Source organism: Excalfactoria chinensis, chromosome 15 (genome assembly GCF_039878825.1).
Source record: "Excalfactoria chinensis isolate bCotChi1 chromosome 15, bCotChi1.hap2, whole genome shotgun sequence".
Taxonomy (NCBI): Eukaryota; Metazoa; Chordata; class Aves; order Galliformes; family Phasianidae; genus Excalfactoria; species Excalfactoria chinensis.
Genome location: NC_092839.1, coordinates 12,683,723 through 12,697,512, shown reverse-complemented (window position 1 = coordinate 12,697,512; position 13,790 = coordinate 12,683,723). Strand labels below are relative to the sequence as shown.

Genomic DNA, 13,790 nt, shown 5'->3' with positions numbered 1-13,790 from the left:
TCACAAGTAGACTCTTCATTTTTGAACACCTTAAGGAAGTTGGCCCTAAAGGCATTCAGCTCCCTGAGTTCAGAGCTACCCGCTTTCCTGAACCCTTGATTTAGTTACCTAACGCTCTGAGAATAGGAAATAAAACATTAAAGTTTCCTGTTTCTGCTGCTCAGGTTACAGAGACAGAAGATACCAAGCTTGATCCTGACCTTGCACACAAGTACATAAACCAAGAATAATTTGATCACAACATCAGAACAAATCACAAGCAGAACAGACTATTTACACCACACGACAGTATCCGGTTGCACTAAGGATTTTGTTTGCAAACCTACAGGTTCTTCAGCGTAACCCAGGGCTACTAGTTGAATTGTTATGAGCCTTACGATGCACTGTTAGCGAGAAAAAAAATCAAGACAAATGAACTTTCCTTATTAACAACCCCAAATGTTGAACCAAAACCAAACAAAATCAGAACAAGGAATGCCTAAGATGTAACACCAAAAGGATGTGCTGGAAGATCAGCTCTGTATAACAAAACGTTACAGTTCTGATAGAGAAAGGGGATGTTAACACAGAATAATGGCACGGATCCATACAGCATTAAGTGTGGTGAGTGTTAATAGCAAGCTTCCCAGTTGGAGATAGTGCCGGCTAGAGCTGGCTCAGTGTGACTACAAAGCTGCACTCAAACAGCGACGCAGCAGCATGGATCGCATTTGCAGACAGTTTAGTTGATATTTATGCCGTTGGCTGATTGAAAGCAGGTAATCTCGAAATGCTGAATGTCAACAGAAATGCACATTAAAGACGTTCACGTTCTTAAGCCAAGCAAGTCATCCTATGGGCTCCAAACGAACAGCACGCGGCTCACCCTCAAACCCGGCTGCGGCCGCCCCGGACGTCGCGTCGGCATTGCGGGCTGCGTAGTTCCGGCGGGGAGCAGGGCGGGGTGAGATGCAGGGCGGGCAGCCTCGGCAGCAGCGGCCGGAGGAGCAGCGGGTGCCGGCGGGCCAGGCCGGGCGCGGCGTCCCCGCCATGGAGATGGAGAAGGAGTTCCACCGGCTGGACCAGGCCGCCAGCTGGGCCGCCATCTACCAGGTGAGGGGCGGCCGCCCGGCCCCGCTGTGAGCCCGGCGATGCGCGGAGCGCTCTCCTCTCGGCCGTTCTCTGCTGCCGGCTCCGCTCCCGCAGCGCCTGCCCCGGCTGCGGCTCCTGGCGGGCGGCGCTGCTTTCCGCTCCCCTCGCCCCTCTCGCGACTTTCCCTTCCTCCTTTCCGTCCTCGGGCAGCCGACGTGCCCTTCTTCCCTTTTCTCCCGGCGCTCAGGGTGGCTCCGTGCAGCCCCGTCCGGCCGCGGCCCTGCGGCTCTTCCCCTCCTGCTGGCGGCCTCGTCCCCCCGCGTGGCCGCCGCTCTCGCTGTTCTGGAGCTGCCCGTCCTCATTGTGAGGAGCGGACGGCGGAGCCGGGCTGTCATTGTGCCGTGCGCGCAGCCAGCCCGTTGGTCTCCGTAGCGATGGAGCAGAGCCGAGGAGCAGCTCGTGGGTAACACTCGTGCGGTTCTTTGGTGGTATTTGTTATCACTTTTTAAGTAGCCCGTTTCTGGTGCTGTTAAGCTGTATTGCCAACACATGATTCTGAGGATGCTGGCAAGGTGGATGCAGGTTAACAGACACAGCTGTGAACAGGTCCTCTGCCTCGAAAGAGCCCTTTGTGCGTTATCCAGGTGTGTGAGGAGGTGCTGTGTGTGAGCTGGATGTGCTCAGTCACATCAGACAGCAGGCATTACAAAAAGGGGGAAAATGGCATTTAATGAAAGTGAAATAAATGAGCTTCGGCTTCACAGCGGCAGTGTGTGAGTTGTGAAGGTACCAGCTTGCAGGATGGGCATCGCCTGTTGTTTGGCAGTGGGAAAATAAACATTTTTCTTATGAAATTTCGATTATCCTGTTCAGAAAAGTCATTTTTTTTGGCAGAGGATTTCATTTCCTGCAGAGCCTGGTGCTCGCTAACTCTGTATTGGCTGAAAGTCATGTGCTTGTATGATGTGTTTTTGTTAAACTTCTCTAGATCCTTTGGTCCGTTGCAGGCTCAGCACTCAGGAAGTGATGTTGAGTCGCAGCGCTGTAATGGAGATGATGAACTTGTAGGGGTGCAGTTCATTACTGAGGTGAGATCCATAAGGAGCTGTGAGGTTAATGAGGAACGAGGGACTGTGGCATGTTTCCAGTGCAGCGTTTGCATCACATAACTCAGTTTCTACTGCATCCTGCTTTTCAGTACCAGCTGTTTTAAGTGACATTGTGCCAGCTTACATACATCCAGAACAGCGTGCTTCACTGTGATCCACGCTTGTGATGTCTTGGCGGTGACACGAACAATGCAGTTTTCCAACAAGTACCAATCTTTGCCTGAAGAATGGGGTTAAGTGGAATCATGTTTCTTGCTGGCACAGTCTTTTCTTTCTAAAGAGTCCTTCTCCGGGTTAATCATACCATGTAGTTCTACTGTATAGGTGCTAGGATCATGACTGCTAAAATCCAGATGTGCTCACCACTGTTCTGAATGAAACATACACGGTTTACTAGCAGAATCGCTTCCTCTTGTATCTGGGCTATGTTGTTGATCTAGAGATACAGATGACTTGTAGAGGAGGCATTAAGGAGCACAACGAGGTGAAGCTAACTGCAGGGATGGCTATGAGGAGGCCTGCGTGGATGCCACATGACTTTGAAGGCATAACATTTTCCAAGCTTTTTTTTTTGGCCAAGAGGAAGCTGCATTCACTGCAATAATCACCCGGTTCTGAAAGAATGTGAGGTTTTCGTTTTTTGTTTTTAAGGTGTAAATAATGATGAGGTGGAGGCAAAGCCAGTTCAAAATGAACTTCTGAAGGTATTTGTGACAGTTGTGTCTCAGGCACCATGTGGTTAGCGGTACTGTGGTAGCTTGTTGAAACTGTAAATACTTAAGAAGTTGTCAGTGTTGTTGTTTTTTAAACAGCCAGTGCCATTTCTTTCATTAGATTTACTTGCTACCAGAACTAGCAGCTATGAGACCTTGTAAAGGCTGTTCAGAGATCCAGTACTTTACAAGGGGTGGTCTGGTACTAACCCGTGTTTCTATCCTAGAGAAACATGGGTCTCATTTGATTGGTTGCCTTCTAACCTAAGCATAAGAAATAATTTGGGTGGTTAGCATTCTCACCCAAGTCTGCTTCCACAAAATAGCAAGTTATAGGAAAATGGTCAGGAGCTTAATGAAGACTTTTAAATGTTACACTGTGGTTCAGATGTGCAGTCTAGAAAACAAGTACCTAAGCGTGGATTGAAGGATGTAGATAATGCATAAATACCTTTAGCAGTACCGGTAGGATTGAAAAGCATTCACTGGGGGCGTCACAACAAAAAGCAGCAGCCAAAAGCTAAGAAAAGGTTCAGGGGAAATGTCATTGCAGCCTTCCAGCACTCGAGGGGAGCTTAGAAACAGGAGGGAGAATGACTTTACTGGGGCAGGTAGTGACAGGCTAAAGGAGAATGGTTTTAAACTAAAAGAGGAGAGAGACAGGTTGGATGATAGAAATGAATTCTTGACTCTGAAGGTGGTGAAGCCCTGGCACAGGCTGCCCAGAGAAGTTATAGGTGCCCCATCCCTGGAGTTGTTCAGGGTGAGGTTGGAGGGGACGCTGGGCAGCCTGATGTAGGAGGCAGCCAGCTGATGGAGGGCGCTGGGGCTGGACTGTCCCTCTAAGGTCCCTTCCGACCCAAACCATTCTGTGATTCTTTGAAAGGCACCGTTGAGGCCTTCAGTTGGAGGAGGAGAGAGCAAGATAAGGGAAGACAGTTCGGCCAGAGTATCAGAGACATTGATTTTCACTTGACGTGGTGAATTCCTTGCTGTTTCTTTATTTGGGGTATGTGTAGGTGGATTTTAATGTTGAAAGCAACAGGCTGTAAAATGGTTCGCCCCGTAGACTTGAAATACTGTGGTTGTGTTATATTTTTAAAGTAAATGAACAGGAAGTCGTACCAGTGCTTTTGGTTTATAGGCTGCCGTGAGAGTTCAGGCTGTCCTGCTGCAGTCTATAAGCATTTGTGTTTCTCTTCTGCTTTGGTGCTATCAAACTTCTTTGGGGCAGACAAACTGTAGTATGAGTGCAGCTTATTGTAAATGCATCTTTGTGCCTGATTCTGCCAGTTCTTGTTCCTAGAAAATGCAAGTCTCTGCATGCATGCCTTGCCACTTCTTAACTTGTGCTCTGTTGATTCATTCAAGGTGTAATTTAATTGGCTCTGATTACAGAGAGCTACCTTAGAATTGATAGTTGCAGGGGCTCTCTTTTTGCCTGCAATACAGCCAAGGATATGCCATGTTTTCCAATGCTGTACAGACACGGAATTTTGATAGAACTGTGGGTGAGACAGAGCAAGTAATACAAGTACTTACTTAAAATACAAGTGTCCTTTCTTATAGCATTGGTGTAAGTAGAATGGAAACGGGGCCTGTATTTCCTTATTGTAGCTTTCTGTTAAGGGGTACAATTTGCCAAAAACCTGAAAACCATATTGGTGGGCAGTAAGTGCTATGTCTGCTACTGAGTACATCCAGAAGGACTGTAGGGTGTCAGTGGGCCCTTCCACATCACTTGTTCCTCTTTCTTCCTTTCTGTTTCCCATAACTGGCAGTTACAGAGAATACAGTGTTAACCACGTGCCAAATGATGTTGGATTTAAACAGAAACAGCACTTGTAAACAGAGAATCAAATGCATCATGTTCGAGGTAGACTAAGCATTTTTGAAACTAAAATAACTTTTATAATATTCTTGTCAAGTTTAAATCAAAGAGGCAACGATATGATTTAAATCATATAGCAACAAGTTTGTCATAAAGGCAAGTAAACATTAAAATGAAATCTTGAAGGACTTACTTTGCAGATGAATGTTCTCCAGGTGTTCTCTTTATCTGGGACTCTCTAGGCTGTGCTTCACTCTGAAATATCACTGATACTTCCTTGTGAACGTTGTTCTGTATTTTATTTCTGTTGCTGTTGTTTGTTTCTAATACTTCCAAATTAGGTTAGCGCTGCATGACAAACACTTCAGCTCATGTATTGCTTCAGGTAATGCAGAATGTATGTGCATTTTCTCTTCTGGCCTTACTCATCCTTTGCAGCCCATGTTCGCTTTTAAAATAGAGGCCTTTGTTCATCAGTGAGGGTGAAATCGCTTCTAGGTGAAAGTCTGCAAAATGAGTTTAGTCGGAGGCTTATTAAAGGCTAGATGGATAAATATTTGGAAATAGAATATTATACCATATGCCTTAAAAATTAAATACAAAACAAACAGCCAGAAAAGCCTCATCCTTAGCTGGATAAATAGAGTTTTCCTGAGTGTAAATTTTCTGGTATGCCCTGCTTAATTCTGCAGCTTCTGCAGTCGGTGTTGGTTTGAAGAAAGGTTCATAGGGAGTGAGATCAAAGACTGACAGTTGGAGGCTGCCCGAGGTTCTAAATGCTGTTCGCACACTGACAGTGCTGGCAGTGTTAAGCGTTTTCCAGAATTACATGAAATTTAGAAATAGTTATTTTTGAAATATTGAACTCTAGTTTTTGTGTCTGTCCTTCTGTACAAGCGTGTCGTGCATCTGGACCTGCTGAAGAACACGGTTTGTTGGGTGTGTTTTTTCTTCCTGAAAGAAGCATGTTTATGAAAATAAAAGGAACCAGATTCTCTGTGCTGCTCAGAAGTAACAATATAACCTGGTCTGATCCGTCAGCTTTGATGTGTTACAGTGCTTAGCACTGAGATTTTTTTTGAAGCCGTTGGTCACTGTGTCTCACGTTGATTTGCACAAGAAACGTTTGTTTTGTTATCTCTCTGGTGCCAGTAGACATGCCCTTGCTGGTTTGGCTGGGAGGTGCACTATGATACAACATCAAAATGCCTTTGTGTGTTCACTTTGTAGATCATGTCGTACAAACACCGGTTCATTTTCTACCAAAGCTTGTGAATTTAGATGTGCTTTTTCTCTCCCACACACAAGACAGAGCTACGATTCAATAAGTTGCCTGTTGGATTCTACTGAGAAAAAATGATAGAAGTGATTATAGGAAATTCGTGATTGTTAGTAGTGGTATCTGATCTGCCTTCAACCTGGGTCTGTGCTTTCTGCATTCAGGAGAAATGCTCATGGGACAGCAGTGAAAAATCTGGACCTTGGTCCACTTGGTGGGTGATTGGTGGATATTCAGTGTGTACCACCCTGTCCTTGCTGACTGGTGTGGTGTTGGACATGGATCATAGTTGCTGTTTCATCTACTTGTGGAGGCAAAAAAATATTTGCTTTCTCACTGGGCATATACTTAATGAAAGGCAGCAGATTAGAAAAGCTTTTTGCTGAATTCAGCATTAATCTCATGGAGGTGTATTTTGCATTTAGCTAAATGACGTACCAACACCTGCATTAAGGACGCATTTCGGACCCTGTTTCTCATTGTCAGGGACTGAAGCTGGATTTTAGACGTTTTAGTCCTTCTGTGCTGGGATTCAAACCTTGAAGTAGTGCTTAGTTCCTTCTTTTCGCTGCAGTGTACTCCAGTGGGAAGAGCAGGAAGAAGTCTGCTGCACCTTCACCATCTGTGCCTTTTCCCACCATCTGAAACTGTAATTGCCTCAGCAATTGGTAGCTGTGGATACTGTGGTAACACACTTAAAGGGATAAAAGGGCACCTTCAGCACTGACAGTGCAGTTGGTCAATGATGAGGAAGGTCTCTTTCGCTCACCAGCTGTTGTGGTAGTGTTTAATGAGATTTGAATTGCGTGGCGCAGTGTTTTTCCTGTTTGTAGGAGGTTAAAACAGTTTCTGTGTAAGTAGGAGTAGGAAATAAAGCAACAACAAAGCAAATTTTGCATCTGACTGCGTATGTAATGGGAGTGTGGAGCTGTGTGGGTCAGGCTGCTGGCAGGGTGGGAGCAGAGCCCTCTGCTCACAGGGCTTACTGTGCTTCTGGTGCTAAAACAATTGCTTGTTGAAAAAGCTGCTAGGTAGTAGGATTGAGCTTAAAGTAACTGTTCTGTTGGTAATCTTTCTTCTGCTTTTTCCTGTATCTCATGTTCCCAGAATTTTATGTTTCTTCTTTGAAGTGCTTGATTCATCAAGTTCTCGACGCTGTGAGCCATCTTACAAAGACACTCTGTTTTTTGGGTTATTTCTACTTATTTGGCAAGCGGTCTATGCATAAAGAGGGATGTTCTCCTAATCTTCCCTTGTGAACGTCTGAATGCAAATTGCTTGTTTTTATCATTTCTCATCCAACACGTGACAAGTTTCAGTAGCAGGAGCAGCTTTTGGTGCCTTCGCAGGAAGTAAAATATGACATCTATTTTAAAAGTGTGTCTGTGACTAAGGAGGAGTGTGCTTCCTTCATCTGAAGGGAGATCAGCCGCACCACTTCAATTCCTGAGTCCATTCTGCTGCTGCCTTTTTCCCAGTGTCTTCTGTGCAGTCGCTGCAGCTGGTTGTAGCAGGGTAGATCACTGGAGGAAGAACCGAGAACCAAAGAAACACTGCACGGCTAATTAACGGCCCAGATCAATATCCACACGTTCTGGATAATTTTTGAATGTTTGCAGAAAAGAAAGAAAAATGGAGAGTTTAAACCAGCAAGGAATGACAGAGGAGATGGCTGTCCGATGGCAGGAAATGTTTGTGGAATACTTGTTCAGAGTAATTACACTGAAAAGGGATCATTCTTTTTCCTTTTTTACACTTCTGGCAAGGACTGTGCTCACTGCATGGTTTCAGCTGCCCACCAGGACTGTGCAGTGCCCAGCAACACCTGCAGGACGGCAAGAGGGAATCTTGCTTCAACTTGTACTCTGTTTTCATTCCCAGCATTGCTGTCTTCTCAGAACTGGCACACAGTTTCCATGACAAGAGCAGTTCTGCCCTTCTGGTCTTTTAAACTCGTAAATAATGAAGGATGGTGCACATAGCAAAGAAACAACCCCATCATTTTATCCTTGCACGTTACATTAGCTGTCATTAAATCAGTAATGTACTGAGAAATGGCATGTTGAGTTGAGGAGGTTGGTTGTTTCATTTGACAGCAAGCAGTTCTGCATAGACAGCTGATCAATAATTTCCCTTAAGCCCAGTTGCCTGCAGTGGAGCATGGTTGCACTCAGAGTCCCTCAAAGTTGTATTGATAAACAAGAAACTAATGACAAGTATGACGTAATTTGTGTCAGGTTTACCGTTCAGAGCCGTGGTTTGGAACTGAGTCTGTTCTGCTGTGCTCTGCTTACCGTACAACATAGCGTACAGGCTGCTTTTCTGTGGCTGACAGCAGGAAATTCCTTGTAATTTGCTGTTTGCCGAGTTCTCTGCTTTCTCTGAAAGTGGGGCCTTGGGGTGACAAAAATGTTACGTGCTTACTATTTCTTAAGAGATTCTTAACTATTGCTTCCAGTTAGGAGCAAGCACTCCGATATTATTTTACAATAGTAATAAATGTATACATTAGAACTTCAAGAAAGAAAACCATCAAAAGACCTCAGAGGTTTCTTTACACGAAAGTATTTTCTAACAACATGTTCTCCAGATAAAAGCGTCTCTTTGTGCACATTTCTGTCTCTGAATGGTTTAATAGTCCCTCGTTGTAAAAATGACTGCCCGTAGCATTCAGCAATGCAGCTGATGCAGTGGGAGGTACTTGGGTGTGATCCTAGTAGTTGATAACCTTTATTTGTGAATGAGTGCTTGGAAACCTTTAGGTAATGGTCTTTTGGTGAGGACTGGGGTCAGAAAAGGTTTTAATGGGGTAAACTTTGGGGTTTTGATTTTTTGATTTTTTTTTAAGCTGTTTGAAAGGTGTTTTTTTAATTCTTTCTGTTAGCACTTCAGGTGTGTGCTAGGAATGCAAGCAAGTTTTAGCCATCACATTACAAAGCTGCCGGCAGCTCACAGGAGGTGCAGGGTTAGGAGTGGGACTCTGGCTGGGCTGTTGGCATGGTGAGCTGGGTACAGCACAGAGGTCTGGTCTGTGAGAGAGGAGCAAAGGAAGTCATAAGAGTTCTGCATCTCCAGATAGGATGCTGTAATGGTGGAAATAGCAGTTGCAATAGTTGTGTGGCTTCGTTGGATAATTTGTTATTCCCTGAGTGCTTTACTCTAACCTTGCAGTAACAGTAGACACATGAAGTGGCAAATGCTGTTTAACTTGCCTGATGCATGCAATTCGTGTTCACTGAGAAATGTGTTTCATTAGCATGGGGAATATGAAATAGATACTTAAAGTCCCAGCTTGCCTTGTTCTGCAGACTCTTTCATGTGCTGGAGTGCAGAGTGTTAATCCTTCCTGCATTATCATCTCTGTGGAGGTTCGTCCTGATTGCGTGGAGCTCCTGTTTAACACTGATGCTGTTTTAAACTCTCAGTAGCCTTCAGATGGGGAAAAGGCAACCTGCCGAACTGGAGTTGAAAGCTCTCTCACGCTGCAGTGACAATTAAAGCAGTCATTAGCGATGCAGGATTGCTTCTGTCATTGCCTTAAGGTATTACTTTGCAACATGGAGAAATAATAAGATGTAGAATGAGTTTTAGCATTGAAGGCGTGCCGTGCTTTGAATTAATGGAAGGATTCTATCTTTCCACAGGAATTTGTCATACTTTTTGTTTATCAATTTTCTTATATGCTGTTTATTCTAGAGACACCCTTTGTGAGAACCAACTGCTAACACAGTTGGTGGCTAGGCTTATTTTGAGAAAAAAGCAATATCAGTATTCACTGTAACTGAAAACTGAATGCACATTTGGATTTGTGCTTGAAGGGCAGCAAGCAGAGCGAAGTGCTCCTAGATCCATTTTCAATCTAGGTATCTTCTGAGTGTGAGTTCACTGAATGTAACATCTCTGCTGTTGGCATTCAAGGGTTAAGTTTGTCTTTCAAAAAAAGGTATTGATTTTTCTCTTTTTTTCTTAGAACAGTTTACTGCTCTGGAAATAGTTGTGTAAACAGTCAACTCTAAGTGCAACTTCTTCTGCTGAACCTTTACGTAGAGCAGAGGTGCCCAGCCATTCTGCCCTGGAGCCAGGTGAAGGCTGTACAGTCTGTTCCATCCCTGCTACCAACCCGAGGGCTTGTGCACGTGGCATGTGATCTGTCCAGCCCTTACATGACCCGGCAGCCATATAGTCAGGTAAACAAATGTATAAATGTGTGTTTGTGAGGACGGGATATGGCATCGGTCATTGGCTTACCCCAGGAGCTGCATTCAGTCCGCAGATCCATTTGGTTCAGTGAGATAGTTGTCGCAGGTTTAGAAAGCTGTAAGCTGTGAAGTAAAACTAGTTCAGCTCTTTCTTGGTCCCGAGCACATATTTGATGGCTTGTGAGAAAACGGGAGTATCCAAATTCTGCTTTATCTGTTTTCAGCAGTACTGTTTGTTCTCAGCAGGTCTTTGTGTGCACTGCAGTAGCTTGGCAACTTGTAGACTGCACCATTCAGTGATTCCAGTTGGCTTTTTAATCATCACTGAAATTTTCCTTTCTAAATTTGAATATTCAAAGTACAGCAAAGTGGGCATCTGTGATTATAATAGCAACAGAAACGTTTCATTTGGGATCTGTTTAACAAGTTGTTCATCCAAATTTGTAATCCAGTACATCTTCAAATTTTAGTCCAGATGTCTTCCTTGAAATTAGCTTACAGAAGGGACACTTGTGACTTCGTTCTGCAGATGGTTGTTAACCAGTACAGGTACTCAGCGTTCCCAAATACCTATTTGGGCCACATGCTGGAAGAAGCTCAGTACTAAAAGGCCCGGCTGCTTGCTGGTTCTTCACTGGAAGCAAGGCTTGAGTTTGACCTCTGTGCATGTGGGCATGCAGACACACTGTGCATTTTCTTTACACTTGAATCTCAGTACGCTGGGGATGGTACAAAGCTTTTGTTAATAAAGAGTGTAGTACCGTTGCCTGTATGCTTACCAATGTTCAGTGGAGTGCTCTTGTGCTGTAGGTTAGAACCTCCTGGGATTTTGAATGATACCCTGATTTGCAGAGAGGAGACAGAGCAGGAAACCCACTCACATTAGGGAGCGGGAACCTCCTGTACCATTTGTAGTGAACAGTGATTCCTCGTAATACATCCAGGAATATCCCTCATACTTGGAACTTAAAAATTGCATCTTGAGAAGTCCAGTAAAACAACATAAGACAAAAACATCTTCAAGGAAATGAAGTTTATCATTAAATAAGATATCTTCTTTTCTTTTTTTAAATAGGTCATGTAGAGATAACAACTTCCTATCTAACAATTCCTGCCACTTCCTTCCTTGTGTGTGTTAGTACTTCCTCTACATGCTCATAACTTGAGAAACCTCATGGAACTAGTAGAAGGTTCGGAAGTACAGCCCTTGTCTGTCTCATAGTATTCTAAGTGTAATACTGAAGTGATGGGAATGTTTAGCACACCGTGTTCATGGTGAGGCTTTATTCCCTTAAATTTTGCAAATATATTAGGAAATGTTATGTGGATTTTTAGATATTCGTAGTACTTAATATGGAATCATTTATGCAAAGTGAGACCAGTTGCTTAGTGTAGAGCTTGCTATATTTTAGTCGTGACATCTGTGACATTTTGACAATTAATCGATATTCAAACATGCTCAACACTGACCTACCACAGCTTCTACCAAGTAAATTCAGCGATGTTTTGACTGTTTACTTTGGTGACACACTTGGCATTTTGAAAATCTCACCTTTGTAATGCGGTGTGTTCAGTGTATCACCTACCAGTAACTGGGGCTGGATAGCCAAGGTACCGCAATATTACAAGTACAGTTTGGCTAAAAAATAACTTTGATTTCTAACCCATTTCTTCCATCATCTGAACATGAAAGTCTCCAAATTAAAACATTCTGGTCTCTATCTCTAAAACAGGGCTCACAATAAAACTTCATGGCAGTTCTGGTGTATTGTGCTTAAGAAGTATGTTCAAATCTATCTATTTCATGTTATTGCTGCTAAGTAGATTTGTGCAGTGGTGACTGAAATTAGATTTCAGGGCTCTTTAAACAAGGTGCATGCGTTTACAAGTGAGCAGCTATGAACTGGACTTTTTCTTTTCCTTTTGAGACAGGCTCTTCTGAATGTTCCAGATAGAGGGGAGATTGTCTTTACCTTATTTGATAAGAATATATGCCTATATAACTGAAACATTACAGAAAAATTGGTGGTAAGTCTCTACAGTCTCAATAAACGGTTGCTGTTGCATTTAATATGGTAACAGTATTGTGCTATGAAGGCTAAGTTGGTAGGTTTCTAAGAGGGAAATAACCTTTGAAACTCTTATAATATGCAAACTAATTAGAGGATGCAGTGAACGCAGCTGTTTCTGCCAAGCTGACTAAGCTAGGAATTCAAATTGCTATTTTTAGCCCGTTTATAATGTTTCTAGTTCTCAGTAGTACCCATGTTATTACCTCCAAAAATGATATTAATGTATATTTATCCCACTGATGAACAAAGTACAATGAATATTTTTAGTGCAAGCAGTACGTTACTTTTTAGCTCAGAACAAACAGTGTCAATATACAGACAAAACAAGGCTCTTCCAATAGTATCTGGTCTGTGGTCCACTATAATCATGTCTGTGACTTGCACAAGTTTGGACTAAAAGCTTCTTTAGAGGAAAAGGCACAATCCCTGGAGTGAAGTAACTGTTCTTTTCTGTAAGGTCTTTACATATAATCACCCTAGCATACATTTTCCTTCCTTTCTCACCCCTCCAAGAGAATTCCCTTTCTCCAAGAATTTCTTGCATGCTATTGTTTGCATTATATATATAGAGAGAGAGATATATAGATATATATAGATGCTTTTCTGTTGATCCTTCAGATATAATCAACATACAGAGCCTGTTTAAAAAAAAAAAAACAACAAAAAACAAAAAACAAAAAAATGTCCAAGTTCTGTCCAGAGATTTAGAGATTTAATTCTGTATCAGTCTAATTTTAATGCAGGATGTGGCATGCTGGTGTCTAAAGAACTGCTTTAACCGACAGTGCTCTCTGAAAACATACACAGCTCCTTTTACTCCAGATAAGAATTCAGTTTTTAAAAGAACTACTTTAGTTCTCTTTTACTTCTGTTAACACCAATAGCTTACTTCCTGTATCCCCTCTAAACTGCAACAGGTAAGATCCCAGTTTAACTATCAGTTTCAACATCCAACACTGACTAAAGTTAATTCTGTTTTCATAAGCTTTATATTTCTCACTTCTGTTTTTCATGATGGTAGGACACATCCAGACCGATTCAAATCAAGAAAATAAAATCTAGACAAACTCCAGAAAATGGTTCTGATTCTTCTTCTTTCTGATTTTGTGTCCTGATGGAAAACAGGCCGCTGACAGTTAACGTAGATGTACTTTTCTATTTTGAAATGCTTTCTGTCTAGAAATGTAAAGGAAACTCATGATTTCCAGGCTTGGCTCTGATGATGCTGAGTGATGTCTGCATCCGGTGCCAGATGTTTACTAATAAAGCTAGCAGAGGGGGAGGAGAGCTAATCAAAACTTTCTTCCCTTGCCTCTAGGGGCCAGGGAAGACAAAAGTGTTCCTACAGGAGCTAGAGAAATTGCTTGTAGAAATATCCTGCCTTCTGAAAGGAGAAGTATATAGTCGTTCCAACGCTGCTGTCAACCAAAGAGCATTACAGTGTAGTAGCTGGGTTCCTAAAATGGTAGTGAGAAATGTTGGCTCCAAAGTCAGAAGCTAAATTAGGTAGAGCATT

General features: G+C 43.0%; 1 protein-coding gene across 4 annotated transcripts in view; it reads left to right on the top strand.

Annotated features, from left to right (window-relative positions):
- Positions 1 to 262: 262 nt before the first annotated feature.
- Positions 263 to 13,790, top strand: part of PTPN1 (protein tyrosine phosphatase non-receptor type 1) — a 28,817-nt gene continuing 15,289 nt past the window's right edge. Inside the window, exons 1-3 of one of the 4 annotated variants that reach the window (XM_072350448.1) lie at positions 954 to 1,092; positions 9,974 to 10,190; positions 12,135 to 12,230. Coding sequence is in view for 2 of the 4 variants with exons in the window: in XM_072350446.1 (XP_072206547.1) it covers positions 949 to 1,092 (144 nt within the window). In the remaining 2 variants the exon portion in view is untranslated. Of the gene's footprint in view, positions 1,093 to 9,973; positions 10,191 to 11,412; positions 11,478 to 12,134; positions 12,231 to 13,790 lie in introns of those variants that run through there. The other 3 variants (XM_072350447.1, XM_072350446.1, XM_072350445.1) reach the window with 3 other exon arrangements.